The sequence below is a fragment of the Ambystoma mexicanum genome, chromosome 13 (genome assembly GCF_040938575.1).
Source record: "Ambystoma mexicanum isolate Mex_15411 chromosome 13, UKY_AmexF1_1, whole genome shotgun sequence".
In the NCBI taxonomy this organism is placed as follows: Eukaryota; Metazoa; Chordata; class Amphibia; order Caudata; family Ambystomatidae; genus Ambystoma; species Ambystoma mexicanum.
Window position 1 is genome coordinate 400,634,962 of NC_090938.1, and position 18,703 is coordinate 400,653,664.

General features: G+C 44.7%; 1 protein-coding gene across 7 annotated transcripts in view; it reads right to left on the reverse strand.

Moving 5' to 3' along the window:
• TINF2 (TERF1 interacting nuclear factor 2) overlaps positions 1-18,703 on the reverse strand; it is a 569,835-nt gene that overhangs the window by 461,777 nt on the left and 89,355 nt on the right. For 6 of the 7 annotated variants that reach the window (XR_011283001.1, XR_011283002.1, XM_069633977.1 and 3 more), the window contains exon 2: positions 3,112-3,313. The exons of the other annotated variant lie outside the window; for it this stretch is intronic. Coding sequence is in view for 4 of the 6 variants with exons in the window: in XM_069633977.1 (XP_069490078.1) it covers positions 3,112-3,313 (202 nt within the window). In the remaining 2 variants the exon portion in view is untranslated. The remainder of the gene's footprint in view (positions 1-3,111; positions 3,314-18,703) is intronic. 7 annotated transcript variants of the gene reach the window in all.

Here is an 18,703-nt window from a genome sequence, read left to right on the forward strand (position 1 = left end):
AGTGCTCAAGAGTTCATAGTAGAAAGAGGGTTCAACAAAGAAGAGGGAGCATAAGGTGAGTCATTTACTGCTAGAATGTACTATTAAAAGAACTAAGAGGGATATAGAACACACCAGACAATATCTAATGTGACCAGAGTAAAGCAGTCTATACACAGCCAAAGCTTTATTCTTGCATAAGAAGATGGGGAGTACTTCGACAACCAAGGGAATAAGCCTGGAAAGTTGCTAATGGACTTAATAAAATAGAAACTTAACTACATGATCAAAATCAGAGGAGAATCGGGAAAAATCACATCAAACCAAAAAAGCATCAAGGATGCGTTTAGGTCCTTTTATAAACACCTCTACACTTCCCCAGGGGTGGGATCAATTCAGGGGTGGCATTTGTTATGGACTGGACCAGTTCCTTTGAACAGTTTCACTCTCTAAACTTCCTGAGACAGTTGCGAATGAACTAGTGAGACCTATTGTAGAAATGCTTTGCACAATAATGAAGCTTGAAAATAACAAGACCCTGGGTCCGGATGGGTAAGGGCCAGAACCTTACAAAATGCCAGATAGCACAAATGATCCTCACTTAAAGTTTCTAAATCAAAGGGAAATTTCACCAACTTTGAAACATGCTACAGTAACTGATTCCAAAACACAGTAAATACCCGGAAGTGTGTGGTAGCTACCTCTCTATGTCATTGTTAAACACAGATTTTAAAATCTTAACCAAGATCCTGTCAGAAAGGGTTCAGGCACACATTAGGGTTATCACTCACCCGGACCAAGTAGGGTCAATTGCAAAAAAGAGCCTCATCGGATCCCATGTGAAGTCCAACACATATGCCTGCATGTAGGGAAAAACAACCACGGTTGGACTTGGAAAGTTATACAGCAATAAAACAGAGGGAAGAGTGAATTTACCGAAAATGTGAAGCTATTTATAGACCACCAGACTAGCTCAGTTGGTGAGAGCTGCTATCTAAGTGGTGGGGGGGGTGGAGAGGGGACACATTTTGGGTCCTATATGAAGGCATGGTGTTACTACACATCCATACAATACGATAGATTTTGTCCATCATGGCATTGCCTTTAAGACAGCCAAACGAAATACTACTGGCACAGTAAAAGTAGACCTCCCACACTGCAAACATGGTTTTGGCACAAAGACCTTATTCAGATAAACAATGATTTTAATGGCATGAAAGGGGGATTTCAATACTAGCATGCTGTTTTGAGATGGCACCATGGACTCTTTAGAATATGAGGATGGGTCACCTGAAGCAAGACTTTTGGAAATATTTACAGTTAAGGAACAGCCTTAAATCTTCTTGGCCAAAAGGTTGACAGATGGGCCAGCAACTTCAACTTTTGGTATCGACCATAGAGGTGTATACCAAATGGAAAAAAAGCATTTTCAGGGGCCTACCAGAGGACAACTCAGGGCCCTCTGCTGTTAAATCGCAAATCCCAATGTGAAAGGTATTTGAACTGTAATTGGCATATGGAGACCTGGAGGGAGATAGTCTAGGGCTGGGCAGAGTGGCCAAGAGACAAGCGACATGAGCACTAGTTGGACCTCTCTGTGCATACTACACCGTACCTAATGGCATCCAACAGGGATGAGGATAACGATAAAGATTGGAGGGGATACATACTGAAGAGGTTGTGGAGAAAGGGGCTTCCTAATATGCATGCTATGGTGTTATGGTTATGACCACAGGTCACTCCCTTCAGGCAAAACATTCTCCCAAACATGGACCAAGCACTGTGGACTGCCCTTGTTAGGGATGGCTCCTTAGCTCTTCGGGACCTACTGCCAGATAAATGCAACCTCAGGCCAGGAAATGGGTCCTCTTAGCACTCGCTAATGCAAGGAAGGTAATAATGCGCCAATGGCGGGCTTTATAAACGGTGGAAGGACCTAATAAGAATTGCAGGTTACACTCTGTCCCTGGTGAAAGGTGCAACGCATAAACAAAAGGTTAAACAGATTTGGGAAGCATTCTTAGAGATTGTTTGCTTGATCGGATAAATAGCATTGGGGAGGGAAGGTGGGGATTTGGTTTTAATCGTATAATTGTTTGCTACCCAGTTTGTCTGAAAAAGCAATACAAAAAATATTAATAAAAAGGGAGGTGTGCGATAGGACAGACATTAACAGAGACATTCAAGACACTGGGCATGTTTGGGAGTGGACAAATTGAAGTAAGCATTAAGGGGGTCGGTCTGCGAATTGAAGAAAAGAAGAGCTGACCCAATGGTATTGTTCAGGAAGAAGAGAATGGGCGCAGAGCAAGAGGGAGCAGACATAAGGAGTGACAGAGTAAGTTAGTCAACAAAAAATAAAATGTCCAAGTTCATTAACAGCAGAGAAATTAGGTCAAGATAAAGATGTCACTTGGCTTCGTGAAGTAGACGCACGGGCCATGGCTTTACGCATTGCCATAGCAAGCCACATTATGGGATTTGCCACGAACAGGCATTTACCGAAATCCGCTGTAATTAACAACATAGGTTTTCAAACTCATTTAAATCAAGTTACAAAGAAATGGAAACATGACAGACATATACGGAACAGTTGTGTAGTCATCTTTTCAACATTTTAATTTGTCACAGAAAATCAATGTTAACAGCTATTCATATTTGTAAAAGTGTGTTAATAATGGATTTAAAAAACACAAGTCAACGCAAAGCAGACAGTAAAGGTGTTAATGAAGCGGAATCGGTTACATTAAATAAACTGCAAACTGTTTAGCAGTGACCCGACAGCAGATAACGAAATTACAAAATCCAGAGAAGTTATCACATCAAACAGCTTAAAGATACCAATACTTTATAAGGCGCACCCCAAGAAAGAGCATGCCAGCAAATTTCATGAGTTATAATGAATGAGTGTAAAACGCTCAGAAAGAATCAAATGGAGATATTTGGCACATCATGCCTCCCATATGGTTTTCCAGCCTGTTGTTGCCCTGTACCCCTAGATCCCCCCACGTGAAGTTTGGTTGTGGTTGGCGGAAGGGATAGGGGTGAGGGTTGGAGAAATACATATTCAGTAACCCTCCCAACCCTGATTTTTGTACCCCAATTTCTGTGCAGTCGCATTGGTCTTCTCACCAAGGCCTTAAGTCCCAGTGTCAGTTTTGCATAGTGTCGGTAGGCTACCAGCTCTGGGGCCGCAGTGTACATCATCTCTAGAAACTCCAGCACACGAGGATACTGGGCAACCCGTCGACATCTCACCACGTGCCATGACGCTGCTGCTGCCAACTGCTGCTGAGAGACGTGAGTCAGCACAACATCAAGGGACTCGATCAACCTGTAAAACAACACAGAGGTGAATAGACGGTGTGGAGCAGTCTCTTACTCTGTCTTTAATACGTGCTGCATGAAGTGTTCTTCACAAAATGAGGACAGAACACACACAAAGCACAGGCGCAGCTTGGATATTTCCAAAAGGACAAAAAGGACAATACACTACATGAAAAGGTTTCATGCACAGTGAGCAGATATCTGTGTACATGACAATATTAATGTGATGTGGCCTAGTCCTGGGACCCAAGGGGATACCTAAAAGGCACAGGTTACCCATTGTAATTTCTAGAATACCCTTAGTGTGATTTCTTTCAGACGTGTGGAATATCCATCCTATGGGGTTGGGAATAAAGCTTTTTTGCCCAGCAAAAAATCCTCATTAAAAAGGTGAAGCTAGCGTACACGTGCAGGACATGGCCTTATAACCCACTACTGCCTTCTATCTTCACCCACCAGTCCTTTACCATCCATTGAGGCCAGACTAACTGAAAGCAGAGTATTAGCTGGGAACATTGGAGGGCATTAGGTGGAAAGGAGACTACGAACCAGGTGTGAAGTAGCTATTGTGGCGAAGCATGCTTACATACGATGTACCTTCTTGTTTCCTCTATACTCCAGAGATCATAAAGGGACACCGGACTAAAGGGAGGTTGGGCCAAATCCTTACTCGGAGTCAAATAGGTTGCAAAGCAACGTTTGGTGAAATATAGCATCAGGCTTTGACTGAACAGTCATCCACTAGTGCTTGCAAAAAGATCAACTGGCTGCCTCGCACAGCTCAAGTATCGGAACGTGCACGAGGGGCTGCCTTACCTCTTACAGTAAGAGTACGAAGATCTTTCAGGAGACAACATTTTTTTGAGAAACATATGCGTCTAAAATACACATCACAACCCATCCATTCTAGAGATTTTAGTAGCCTACTTACATGACTGCTGTTCACCATCATAGGTAATGAAGGTTATGTGAGGATCTCGGTTGTTTAGCCCGGTCCAGGTTGAATTTTAGTGCTTGACTGATGTCGAAATATGTAAAACCTTTCCAACATTAGACAACATTTTCAGGGGGGTGGGAGAAGACGACAGATCCCTTGCTGAATATGGAAATCTGACATCACTTGATGCACAAATGGCAGAGGAGGTGGAGAATCTCTTTGTCTTTGTGAAATACTAACAGTTTCAGAAGCCGGGGAGACTAATTAGCTTATTTGTCTTGCAGAAGGAACCTTCATCAAAATGGCTGACTTCATCTGCGCCTCTGTGTTATGTGATGAACGGCTAGCATAGCTATATCAACTGCACTGTTAGAAATTGCCATCCTTTGCATTACCAGCCCCCACAGAAACTGTTCTCCACTACACCCGTCTCTTTGCTTAGCTTGTGAAGCCCTTCCATTGCTACATCAATGGCACTGTTAGAAATTGTCACCCTTTGCATTTGCCACTTATTCCGTGCTGCTATAAAATCGTTTTCCACTGCATCCGCATTTACCTGCTGACCCCATAGCATAGTTACATCTCCTAAACTGTGATAGAAACTTTTCTTCATTGCATGTTACTTTGTGGTACCTGCTGAAACCCTGGAATAGCTACATCAATTGCACTTACTTAGAATTGGACTCCTGCTGCATCTTTCCAACTGTGTTACCCACTGAGCCACTACAATAGCTACATCAAATACGATGGATTAGTCTCCCTTTGCACTACCAGCCACCATGGAGACTGTTCGCCACTGCATCCAGTGCGGGGTTTACCTGCTAAACCCCTACCATAGCTATAGCAATGGCAATAGATAGTGTCTCCCTTTGCATCTGACACCTTTGTTACCGGCCGCCATAGAAACAGATCTGCACTGCATCTGCCTCTTTGTGTTTACCTCCTGAACACCTACCATAGCTACATCAATACTGTGATAGAATGTATTCTTCTTAGTCTCCCTTTACATTTACTATTTCTGTTACCCTACTAACACAGAACTGTACTACAGTGCACCAGAGCCACATCAATTACAATGTGCTAGAAAGTTGTTATTTTTATTTGCATCCTTGAGCTGCATACAGGACCACCAGCACAGGCACACCTTTTTTGTGCCGCCTGTTTTGCATAGCTACACCAATTGCTGTGCGATGGAGGCAGACTCCCCTACATCTGTTACTTGTGCTACTCGCTGAAATTGAAATGTTCATTATCCGGCGTGCTATTAGGAGAGTGGGTTAGATTAGTATCTCTGGGCATTCCTAAAATAAGTCAATATATGAGGGAGGAAGACTGGTCATGGGTCTCGTCTTCCCAGCAGAGAAATAAAAACTTGGGTGGCTGAAAGTAGGGATCTTTAACAAAGATGCTTTAGCTTGATTTGTTGAAACAGTAGGTGAAGTGAAGGCATCATGAAGCAAGACAGGCGACAGATTCAAAGTTCAAACAGAATTGTTTTATTAAATGAAATGTCAGGATGGATGAAGGCCTAAATTGCCCTATACTAAGGTGGGATTTCCCTACCTAAAGAAACGATGTCCGAGTCAGAATGTTCAACTTAAACGTCTATGTCCAAAACCTATACTTGCCCTCACAACTAAAGCTAAACAATGTGTAGGGATGTCAGAAATAAAAGAAATAGTGTTCGAAATAAAGTTCTGAGCTTCTTCCAGCTCCTACCTTATTTTTCAGCTCCCCTTCCCCAAGTTCAAGAAAGTTCCAAAAAAGTCTTGGGATTGCCTTTCTCAAGTTAAGAATAGTTCCACAACACCTCAGGGTTCCCTTCCCCAAGGTCAAAACGGTTTCACAAAAACGTTGTAAAGACAGTTCCAGAAAACCTTGGGGTAAGTCAACTTACACTTATTCTCAGTCTTGCAATGTTCGAAAAGAGCTGTAAAGCAACTTTACACTCCTGGGTTTTGTTTAACAGTTCAATCCGCCACAAAACCTCAGGGTTCCCTTTCCTAAGTTCAAATCAGATTGCTTTTTCTTATTTCACTTCACCAACTTCTTTGGTTGTCACAATTAGGGTTCCCTGATCTAGGCGCAGTTGGCAGACCAATACGGTCCACCCATTACATGTCAAACTAGCACATCTGTAAGCACAATCTAGGAAAATCATGTTTAAATATTGTCGGTTTACGATGTCTCCAATTCTGTGTCTTTATGTTGGCAATGTCTTCCCATCACTGCTTTATCGTGCTGAATTTCAGGTTTTTGACTGGGTCTGGGGCAACGGATTGGAGGGCAGGAAGTGTCTGCGGCTGGATGCTTTTGATGAGACTAAGGAAGTGTTATAGGAAACGTTTCTGCTGTTTTTATATTATCGTGTTCTACAGCTTCACAGCGTGGTGCTTTGGGATCCTGCACCTTTAAGCCTGTGGAGGCTTGGTGAAGGAGGAGCCACAGCAGGAAACCTTTTTAATCCCATTGGCGCAGAGCGCCGCAAAGTACAGGAAGTGTCTGTGCGCATGCTCAGGGGCTAGGGGAGACACAGTTGTTTGCCCTAACTCAGTCATAATCGGATGAGGTAAATTGGCACACCCCTCATGACTGTGGATCCTTTGGCCATCTTTCTGTTGTGCTTCAAATGGGGAACTGGTGTGTAAGGCAAATAAATCCAGTTTGTAAAGACCTTGTGTTTTTCTATGTATAGATATTATCTGCGCAGTCAGATTGACACGATTACCAGCTGTGAGATGACTGAGCAAATAACATTAAATGTGCCCTGCATAGCTTCCGTGTTGTTGCAAAGTACTGTAAATTCCCCCTTGTGATGTGTGATCTCTTGAGGTGAGTGACACCGTAGTTGAGTCTTGCGATGTTGAAGCTCACGCTACAAGAGGGGTGAAAAGGTTAATAAAAGGCAAATACAAAGAGGGAAAGTCTGACCAAATTATTGCGCCTAATGGCTTCTGTTGATAATAACGTTTGTGCTGTGGTTCAAGGCCCGGGTACTGAAAAAGGGGGCAGCCAAATACAAGAGGAGTTAATGACTCAGGTTGGATTGTGGTGATGGAGATATCGTTTTAGCCAGGAATCATGGTGGAGGGCCCAGTTTGGGGCACAGTATGAGAAGAAGAGGTGGTGAAATGGCCAATCCTCTGAGGCAACACAGGTTAAGGAAAGTGTGGTGGGGGGCTCTTCTCGGCCTTTTGTGCGTGGACAGGAAGAGTTGGCCCCGGTACCACAAGAGTCTGGTAGCACTTTACAACAACATATCCCGAATAAGAGCCTGCTTGGTGTTTTAGAGCGGCTTGACTTAAATACAATGGAGGTTCACACTCAGATTGAAAACTCGATGGTGGAGGAATTTAGCTTCCAACCACTTTGGGCTGAGGGTGAACAACAGGGGATAGATATTGCTGCCATCGACAGTGTGCATGGTGCCGAAGTTGATAACGAATGTGGCCCAACGGCTCTTGTGGTCAGTCCAATCCGACCCCTACTGGGAAAAGCACAACCTGGCAGAAAGGGGAAATGTAATTCTGTGCTTGTCGAAAACCTTACCCCGGGCCAAAAAAGATTGGAGGACTCCTTTAAAACTATTGCAGAACCCGGCAGAGTGTCAAAAAATTATGTGAAAAGAAGATTGAGGGAAAAGACTGAAGATATTTTGGTTAACATTATTAGGGACAAGAGTCTGCTTGAATTGGAATTGAGAGAGGAACATAGTGGTCTGAACTTGGGATCTCAGGCTGATCCCTGTCACCGTGAACGATCAACATCTAAAATCGGACCACCTGTCTTTTCTTACAGAACATATGAACAGCATATTAGGCCCTCCTGGAGGAACTGGAGTTAACACCAAAGGTTGCAAAACTAAGATGGTGTAGACATGCATGGTCTAACTTGAGATCTGAGATAATGGAGTACAAATGCTTTGGGGATCATTTTCTTTGGTCATGTAAAAGCTTTAACACACTTGCACCTTATCATAAAAAACATCCTTCGCGATCTTTTAGGTCTCAAGTGCTAAGGCTCAGGTTAAACTTGTTATTAACAAAAGAAGTACTGAGTCGTCGGGCGAATATTCCGCAAGATCAGAGGCTATGCCGGCACTGTAACACAAACATTGAGACCTTAAAGCACTTGTGTGTGACTTGTCCAAAACTGATTGATTTGCGGACATGCTTTTTAGCAGGCTTGGTTTACTCCTCCGAGAATGAACTATGGTGGAGGATAATGAATTGTAATGAATTAAGTTTGACCATACATGTTTTAGAATTTTTAAAGAAAGTTGCTGTAATTTTATAAAGGTTGGTTATTGTATGCTGGATTGTGTATCTGTGGATTGTACATATATGTGTTAAAAGTACCTTAGTACTGTATAACACAATAATAAAATAAATAAATAAATTAGGCCCTCAGCTGGCCGGCCCTCAAATGGACTTGGGAGATAATAATAAAGGGCTGCATCACACTCTAGAGGAGCGAGACAACCATGTTAGGCTAAATGCCCCTGAGATGTCGGCTCTTAATATGGTGCTTAGTTCTTTCTCCCATTTGTATGATAAAATCAAGTTGGAGCTCCAGACACGTACGCGACAGTTTAGCGATTTGAAAATTCATTGAGTCCTTGGAAGAGGCCATTAGACCCTCAACTCAACGGCAGTTCTTATAAAAATGATGTGGCCAGACCAAAGGAGTTTCTATCGACTGTGCAGATGCGAAATGAAGCCAGAAAAGGGGCATTATTAAAAAGATGGGCCTAGTGTTTTGGGAAGAACTGAGAGAAAGAAAAAAAGGTTTGCAATAAGCAGAGCACCGGTTCCCGAATTTTCTTAAAGAGTATTCACCTAACAGAGATAGAAGCCATGGACTGCCAAGCCGGGGAGGACATTGGGAAAAAGAAAAAGAGCAGTGCGTAATGATGGTCAACGCCGCCACTCAAAGTGGTGTGGTTGAAACTATCATCTTGGACCATGAACATATGAGGGATGATATGCCTCTTAAATCTGGTTTGAAGGTGGATGTGCATCTCAAACCGTGCCCTTTTGTACCACCGCTGGGTTGCAGGGTGGGGAAAAGGAGGCAGATTGTTTGGGTGGCAACCAAATGATTGTATCCAAAATGTGATGGGGCGGTGGCTGGTGTGTTAGGTGTAACAGTTTTTCTTCCTTTTCCAACCAGTACTACTAAGTCGATGAATGCGGTTGATTCACTAGATACTCATTTAGGAGCGTGACATCTACCCGTGTGTCATCTACCCGTAGCAGTACAAGGATTGCCCGGTGTGGCAGGCCTTTATCCTTTGTTTGTAAAGGATGTGGGACCCTCAAATACCGGACACATGGAGAAGAGCAATAATTATCCCCATTTATAAAAAAGGTGACCGCTTGCTTTCAACAAATTATCATCCAATATCACTTTTGGACGCTGATGGCAAAATATTTGCAGGTCTTGTGCTGAAAGACCTGAAAAATGGGCAGACACACAGGGTATACACTCCAAACACCAGATAGGTTTTCGTTGTGGCGTCTCAACCTCTTTGAATGGCTTAGTTTTGAGTTCTGTGTGCTCGGGGTCTCTTTCCAAGGCTGCCCCCCGTATGGGGCTTGGCTTGACTTGTCACAAGCCTTTGACACGATCAATAGGGGTTATCTCTGGAAAAAGTTGGGGGCGTGGGGCATATCAAAAAATCTGCTTAATATACTCATTGAACTTCATAGGGATTCTGAATTCCAAATCATATTGGACAGATCGGGCAAACTATCTAGCCCATTAAAACTCTGAGGGTTCGACAGGGGTGCATTGTAGCCCCTTTCCTTTTCATTTTATATCTGTCTGATTTACCACAGTGGTTGGGACAATCAGCGTTAGCAAGCCCAAAGAATGGTAAAACCAAGATAAATTGGATGGCTTACGCCGATGATATTGTCCTTCTGGACTATACACAAATATGCCTACAGCATATGTTAGCTGCACTACAAAAATAGTAGCTAAATGGCTTCAAGGTCAATCCTCTTAAGTCAACGAACTTGGTTTTAAAACATCTATTGAAGTGCACTAAGCTTTTAAGGTGGAGCTTGGACGACCAGAGGATACCAATCGTAAAACAAAGTTACTTATTGGGGAACTTTGGTTAGATCATTCCCAACGAAAGCCCACGCTATAGACATTCTTGAGGCTAAGATCAAGCTGTTTGGTTCCCACATGATAAAAAAACTTAAATAAATGTACAAGTTCTCTCTTTTGCCTGTCATTAGGTACTTTGTTGGTAAAGTTATTCCTGCACTCTTGTTTGGATTTGACACCAATCCTCAGTCCCATCTCTTAGACTGGGATAGATTCGAGGGCAGGATTTGAAAGCAAGTTCTTTGTCTGCCTGGTTCTGTGCCTATTGCATGTGTTAGGAACAAGTTGGGCTTACAATCGCTTTTCGCATGGATGGAGTGGAAGTGGATGTCTCTTTACAGGTTGATTTTGCCCCCACCCTTGATCATTATATGAAGATGTCTCTTTTGCTCTTCAGAACTGCTCCAATCAGTACTTAATAACTTTGAAGGCACTCATTACAAGAATCTAAGTGGAGGCTGACTGTACAGTAGAGACCCTGATACAAAATCCGTAAAAAGTTAAGGAGTGTCTAAAAAGATTCAATTGGATCAGGACCATAGCAGCTATGTGATCTTTTAAAAACTTTCTTTACCTCTAACTGCTATTGACAAACCTAGATCTGTTCTTCTCATGTACTTGAAGAAATTTCCCAACCCAAGGGTACGTTCCGACTATTTAAGATTTCGCTTGAATCTTCTACCCACGCGTGAAATTTGCGACGTTAGGCAAAGAGATGTTTTTCCTAGTGATATTTGTCTATGTGAGGAAGCCTGCCCACAATCTTTGAAGCACCTGCTGATCAATTGTACAGGCACATTGAAAGTGCGACTACATCATCTGTTTCGATTTGTTTCGCATGATTGGTGTTTGACCACAGATTTCTTTGGGGACAGGTAAGCTTCTGGAAATTAAATTGTATTGACTACAGAAATTGTGAAATTGTTGCAAGAGTTGAACCTGGTGGGTTTGGACATGTGATATGACTCGAAAACACTCAATACTTACTAATTTCTCCTAAAAATGTCTTGGTGCAATTTGAGGAGGATTATATTTTCATTTTTTAAAACTATTAAGTAGTTACATTTTTATGTATTTGTTTTGTCTTTTTTATGACAGTTCTGTTTCGCTTTTTCTCCATTTTAAGGTATTAATTGACCCATGTTATGATGAATCTTTGAATTGTTGGTGTTCTTTTATGAAAAGTAAATTGTTGTATTGTTTTGACTAAAACACAATAACAAAACAAAAAAAGAAATTTGGATTTCCCCTGAGGCTGCAGGGAACACTCTTGCCAATTTTCCTCTTTTTAACAACAACGCTGGTTCAGGCCCTGCTGTAGTTAGACAGGGACTTAATGAAGTGGCATGACTGGCTGAGTGCCCCAAGTCCCCTCTCGCTGGGCCCTTCTGCAAAACAATCTCGTGGAACATAGCAGGACTAGACAGACACGTACTAGACCCTGGCTGGTGTGACTTTATAAGGGGACATCAACTTATTCTCCTTTAGACACCGGGGTTGGCATTCCAGATAAAGGGACAAAAGGGAAGGCCTAGTGGGGGCTTGATCGTCTTCATTGATTCAAATCTTAATTGCCAGGTGAAGCTAAGAGCCACTAGTATGGTTCATTTGCATTGTCTGGTGGCCAGTGCCCCGATGGTCAGCAGATACTTTTATTTAATATGTATAACCGGCCAAAGACAATGACCATTATAGACAACGTGACTGAGCTGATAAACACATGGGAACCTTTAAATCAGAGTGGCACACACGTGATGTGGCCGTTGATCTCAACATGCAAATTGAGCTTATAGCAAACCTGGATGGCCACTGGGAAGATCAAGACTCTGCATAGAATATACCTTCTCCAAGCGCCCAGAGGCCAATGAAGACCCACAAGCTGGCTATAGAGGTGGCCAGCTCGTTTTATGGAATAGAGCTAAGAGCATGCAACAGCCAGCTCATTAAAGACCAGCCCGCAAGGAAAACTTTTTTCAGCATGAACAGCTCCAAGCTCATTGATTTTATTCTAGTATTGGCCAGTGACTGGAATTGGGTCATAGACTTCGAGATCACAGAAAGGCATGATAGTGGTCATAAGCCTTTGGTCATCACCCTGGCTAGTGGGGGTTATGGGGTGGGGAAATGAGCCCACCGATCTGGCATCAAACCAAAGTGAAACTATCTGTGGTGGGCCATGCCCGTAGAGCTGTTCAATGGTCCAATATAGTGTACCACAAAATGAAACAAGGGCTTTACAATGCCATACTCCCAACATATTGAATTTGTAGACAAGGAGCCACTGATCGTGAAATAATCAGAGAATTCAAGACTTTAATAGATGGCATTCTTCCCTTCATCACCACCTCCAGGCAAATAGTTAAAAAGGAGTGCCTTGCGCCAAACCCCATGGTATGACCAAGAATGTGTTGAGACTAAGAATGCTGTATTAGCCGTTTTGTCAGTAGGGCACTAAATAGGGCTGAGCTAAGGGGACATAGCCCTTTATAAAGGGCTAATTAAAAGCAAGATGGCAGAGTTCCTTAAACATGAGGGGAAGTGCTTTGCGAATGCTTATGACGAAAGGGATAGCATGACGTTCTGGAAGCTTGTCTCTGGTGCCGAAATAGACACTGGTAGAGAAGCAGACGAGTGGGTTGAACACTTTTTGACTCTTCATCTAGGAGGTACAGTCAAGTCCTATCAGAAAGGGCCAAATCTCGAAGCATCATCGGGCGGTGGCCTGCACAACCTGGGGATAGATTATTATTTTTATTTATTTATTGTATTTTATAATATTCAACATAAAACAACAACAATATAACCAACAACATAACATACAGATGCCACTGCTTGCGGGGAGTCTCTCTCAATTACGATAATCATGAGTCTCTCTCAATTACGATCTCTCATGTTCTTTTTACCATGCGCTTTTCTCAGGTGTTTAATTTTTTAGCTGTGTGCCCTTTCGGCCAACCCCATGAGCTAGTGTTCGAATGGCACCCACAGCTGGTTAGACGTTTTCTGTAGGGCTTTCCAATTGGTCCATCGGGTTCGTAACCTCATTGTCTGACCCATCCGGGTCCTCAGTGTCTCTGTCCTCTCTGGATCCCAGCATTTCCTGTAGGAGAGAGTTCGAAGCCAATAACTGGTCGCTACTTCCTCTCAACCCTCTCTATACTGCGCTGGTCCATACTACTGTCTCTGCCAGTGTCCAACGATTCAAGTCGACCCACCATGCTTCTATTCTGGTCCCTGTGCCGGTCTTCCACGCCATAGCGATCCAGCGTCTCGCCAAGATGCACATCAAGTCCTTCATCTCGGCTATATGCGTCCTTTGTTTGCCCCCCTCCACCCCTCTTGGGAATAGTCCCAACAAGTAGCTTTCTGGTGTCCACTGTTGCATTTGCACTCCGCCTGTAGCCGCTCTTGCCTTTATGTCCTCCCAAAATGTTTGTATTACTGGGCACCCCTAGAACATGTGGAGCATGTCTGCGCTTTCCGTTGCGCATCTTTGACAGGATTTAATGTCTTTGTTTCCCATTTTAGATAATCTTTTTGGAGTGATGTACGCCCTGTGAGTAACAGAGTTGCGTCTGCTTAAATCTTGCATTTCTCAATACCGTTTTCGTATATCTGAGGCCCATCGACCATTCTTGATCCGTAAAGGGCTTCTGGAGCTCCAACTCCCATTGGTCTCGCACCTGCAATTTCTTGATATTGCTAGATTTCCTGAGCGGTTCATACAGCCTTGATGCCGTGTGTCCTCCTTCGGAGATGTTGTACCATTTATCTAGGTCTTCCTGTAGTTCCCCGTCCCCGGTGAGGTCCAGCCACCTTTTCTTGATCGTCTGGACCATGCTATTGTGGAGCATGAACTGTTCTTTGTGTATTCCGTTATCTTCTGTGAGGGTGTTGAAATCCAACCATTTACCTTCCTTCCACAGGTCTCGGACCTGTGCCACTCCCTTAGGTTCCCAGAGCTTCTGGTCTGGTGCCCACAAGTCCCGTTAGGGGGATCTGCAAGGATCATGGGTTCCCTGAATCTTCCATGCCCTCTTCCCTAACGTTAGCCCCAGTTTGAGCATGGTAGGCAGTCCTTTGTGCCAGGAATTTTCCATCCAGATAATTTCTCTTGTAGCAGTTCTGCAATGCCGGCAGGAATAGTAGTAAGTCTATGGATTCTTCATCCCCCAACCATCGGACCACAAATTGCAGCTGCCCTGCCAGATAGTATTTCTCATAGTCCGGCACATTGATTCCCCCGGACAGGTAGTGCCTTTGTAGAGCCAGTCTGTTCTGCCCTGCTCCCCCACAGGAATTCTCGCACTATCGTGTTAAATTTCTTAAAAAAAGAAATGTCCCTGGTATGTTGTAGGGTATAATTGTAAAATAATATAACAGACGGGGTAGGACTGTCATTTTTAACAGGGCTGCTCTCCCTATCATCCCCAATGGCAATGTCAGAGAGAGAGAGAGAAGAGAGAGAGAGAAGAGAGAGAGAGAAGAGAGAGAGAGAGAAGAGAGAGAGAGAGAAGAGAGAGAAAGAGAGAAAGAGAGAGAAAGAGAGAAAGAGAGAAAGAGAGAAAGAGAGAGAAAGAGAGAGAGAGAGAGAGAGAGAGCCCAAATAACAGAAGGTGCGTGGTGCCCACGTGTGGCAACTGCTCTATGGGAACCTGAGTCCTGCGAGGGGGTATATGATGTATTTTGCTTTGTTTATGGAGATGCCCAATAGCTTGGTGTAGGCGTCTATTGCCTCCAGTAGGTCAGTGAGGTTTTCGCGAGGGTTCATGACAAACAAAAGCACATCGTCGGCGTATAGTGACAAGAGATATGTGACATTATCTATGCATATCCCCATGTCTGCATATGTCACTCGAAGGAAGACCGCTAAGGGTTAGAGGGCCAGTATAAAGAGCATTGGGGATAGCGGGCAACCCTGTTTCGTGCCCCTATATATCCTCCATGCTTCCGAGATACGCCTTCCCATCTTAACTCTGGCCTTGGGGTCTTTGTACAGTAACCTGATCCATCCAAGAAAACCCTTGCCCATAAAAAAAGTGGCCAGCACCCTGAGCAGCCAATTCCAATGCACAGAATCGAAGGCCTTAACCGCATCTAAGGACGCTATTGCACCTTCGCCCTGCATATCGTTGGTTTGATCCACCACGTCGTGTAGCCTCCGCAGGTTCCACGAGGTGTTACGGCCCGGGACATAGCCAGTTTGGTCCGGGTGCACTAGCGTCTATATAATTCTTTTAAGCCTATTGGCTAGGACTGCCGTTAGGATTTTACAATCTTGATTTATCAATGAGATAGGGCTGTAAGAGCTGGAGTCTAGGGAGTTGTGGGGCCAGGGGGTTTACCCGGTTTGAGAATGGGTATTACTAAAAGTTTGTTGCATGCTTTCCAGCAACTGCCCCATTTCGAACACTTCTTGATACACCTCCATTAATTTGACAGCTAAAGTTGTCTTATACACCCTGTAGAATTCTCCGGGTAGCCCATCGTGTCCCAGGGTGTTGGACGCCAGGAGGATGTCTATGACCGCTTCCACTTCCCCTACCGTTAAGAGGGCCTCACGCATCTGAGTGTGTTCTGCCTCGAGCTATGGGAGGTCAATCTTGTCTATGGTGTCTGTAATATCTGAATCATGTGCTTCACGAGTGCTCGAATATAGATTCTCATAGAATTTTGAAAAACCTGGTGTATTCCGTCTTGTGTCCTCACCTCTTCACCACATTATTTCTCATCCCGTTGAGAGGGGGTTTCTTAACCTCCTGTCTGGCTAGCCAGGCCAAGAGCCTCCCCGGTTTATCCCCTTCAGCATGTAGTCTTTGCGTATATTTCGCATAATTTAGATTTCCCAATTTTTCCCAGGTTGCTTTGCACTGTATCCTAAGGGATACCAGTTCAGGCAGTTCCTCCCTGAGTGAGCCCGCTTGCAATTCCATACTCTCTATTCCCTGTTCGATCTCCCCAAGTTCTGTCAGGACACTCCCTTTAAGTCCCGCTGTTTTGCCAAACGCTGCACGATTCCAACTCCTACCTCAAAGGCGTCGCAGACCATTGCTGATCTATCTACGCTACCCGTGTTGAGGTGAAAGTAACAGTCTATTGTATCTTGTAGATGCCCTTGGACCGTCCCCTCCAGCAGAGTCTCTGCCCTTAATCTCCAGGTCAGTATTGGGGCCTTCCTGTGCATGTATGCCCATATTGCAGTCACTGGGCCATGATCTGAGAGAGTGTTCTCGCTCTGTGATGTGCGCTAGTTAATTCCCCTAGTGTCTTGCTGCCAGTGAAGAGATAATCTATGTGTGTAAACGTACCGTGTGGGGCGCTATAGTAGGAGTATCCCCTCTTGTCTGGATGCAGGTTCCTCCAGTTTTAGCTGCTCTAAAATGTTCCCAAGTGCTCTCGCCGGTGGACCCGGCTTCTTATATTGATCATCCGATCGGTCTAGGAGTGGGTCCAATGCACAGTTGAAATCACCTGCCTGAATGAATGCCGCCTCCCTGTAGGGGGCCAGCTGTGGTGCGAGTGTCTGGAAGAACATGGTTGCATCCTGATTTGAGGCGTATGTGTTGATCAAGCACACCTCCTCGTTTTCCAGCATCCTGTGCACTAACACCCACCTGCCTTCTCTGTCCTGCTCTTGTGTTAACAGCTGGAATGGGACCCCCCGGGGCTATCCATGTTAACACCCCTCTGGCATAGGCGGAGTAGGTCGAGCTGAACATTTGTCCACCGCACTTGGCCGTTATCTTGGACTTTATGTGTCTCGTCAAGTGGGTTTCCTGCAGCATCGCTACTTTAATCCTTGATTTGTTGAGCCAGTTATGCACCCTCAACCTCTTAACATACGCATTCAGACCCTGGACGTTCCAAGTTGCTATTGTGAGTTCCTCGGAGTTCATATCACTGTCTTATGTGGGCCCTTCCATTCCCATGGGCCTATGTTGGCTCTCCTGCCTATGTCCTGGACTCTTGTTTTTGCGTTGAGCATCACTCTTGCTGTCTTGGTCGAGCCCCAAGACTCTGTCCTTCTCATGCCATGCGACTATTGTGCAGTACCCACAGCTGGGTGGCGTGATGCCCTGCCTTCGTCTTACCCTTGTATACCATTTGTTTCTTGCACCACCATAGCATCTTATCCTTGTAAAGTGTTCTCCCCTTCTTGTCTTGTGCCTCGTTCTGAACAAAAAAGCATGAACTGTAAACAAACACCCAGCTACCCCCCCCCCTGCTCGGGCACCGCTGCTTCTCTTGCACTGCCCTTCTATGTGGGGCAGGCCCGCCGCAACGTGATGCCTTAGAACTGGCATCTGAACTTTTGGAACTTGGTGGGGTTTCGTGTCCTTTCGTTCTCTGCGGCAGAACCAAAGCTTGTCGCTCCTTTATTTATATTACTTCTGGCTTGTGTCATATTAATGGTGTCTTAATGTTATTTTCCCTTTATTTTGTTTTTCCTGCGTTGGGTCCACACGGGTTGTCACTGGGGTAAGTTCTCGTTGTTATTAGCATTTCTGGCTCTCTGTTTAGGGATGTCAAATTGGTCCATCCATGTGTGGGCCTCCTCTGTCGTTTCAAAGAAGTACGATCTGACTTCTCGTATCACCTTCAGTTTGGCAGGGTACAGCAGCATGTAACGTATGTCTGCTACTCCGAGACGTTCTTTTGTTGGGCCAAAGCGCGCCCCTTGTCCCTGGACCAGAACGGTGTAGTCTGGTTAAATTGTTATTCTGGAGGAGTTTCTGATTATCAACCCCCCCCCCCCCCACAACTCCTTCCCTTGAGAATGTCAGTATTTTCTCCTGGTCTTTGAAGTTCATGATCTTAGCGATCCTCTGCGTTCTCTCCACCGTGAAGCCTTGGGACAGTACTCCTACCCCGATCTCCTGCAGCAGCAGATTTTCGACATAATTTGTGCGGTATCTGCCCTCTTCCCCCTCCGGCAGTCCAATAATCCGGATATTATTTCTTCCAGCCCTTCCTTCTGCAACTTCCGCCCTGTGCTCGAGGATCTTCACCCGTTGTAGTACATCTCACATTTGAAACTGGGTGGTGACAATGTTAGTGGTGGTGGTGGTGGTGTTGTTCTGTACCTGCTGTTCCGCCGTACTCACTCGGTCTGCCAGGGATCTTACATCAAGCCGAAGGAGGCCCATATCTACCATAACCGCATCCAGTTTGTTTTCCAAGGACGCCTTCAGGGTCGCTATAGCCTTTGGTATAGGGCCCTTGCCTCAGTCTCTTTCCTGCTGTTCAGAGCTAGTCGCAGCCATATTTGCACCGATGAGGTGGGTTGGCTTTTGTCGGACTTCTTGGCAAAAGATTCCATGCTGGTCTGTTTGCCTCTTCCCC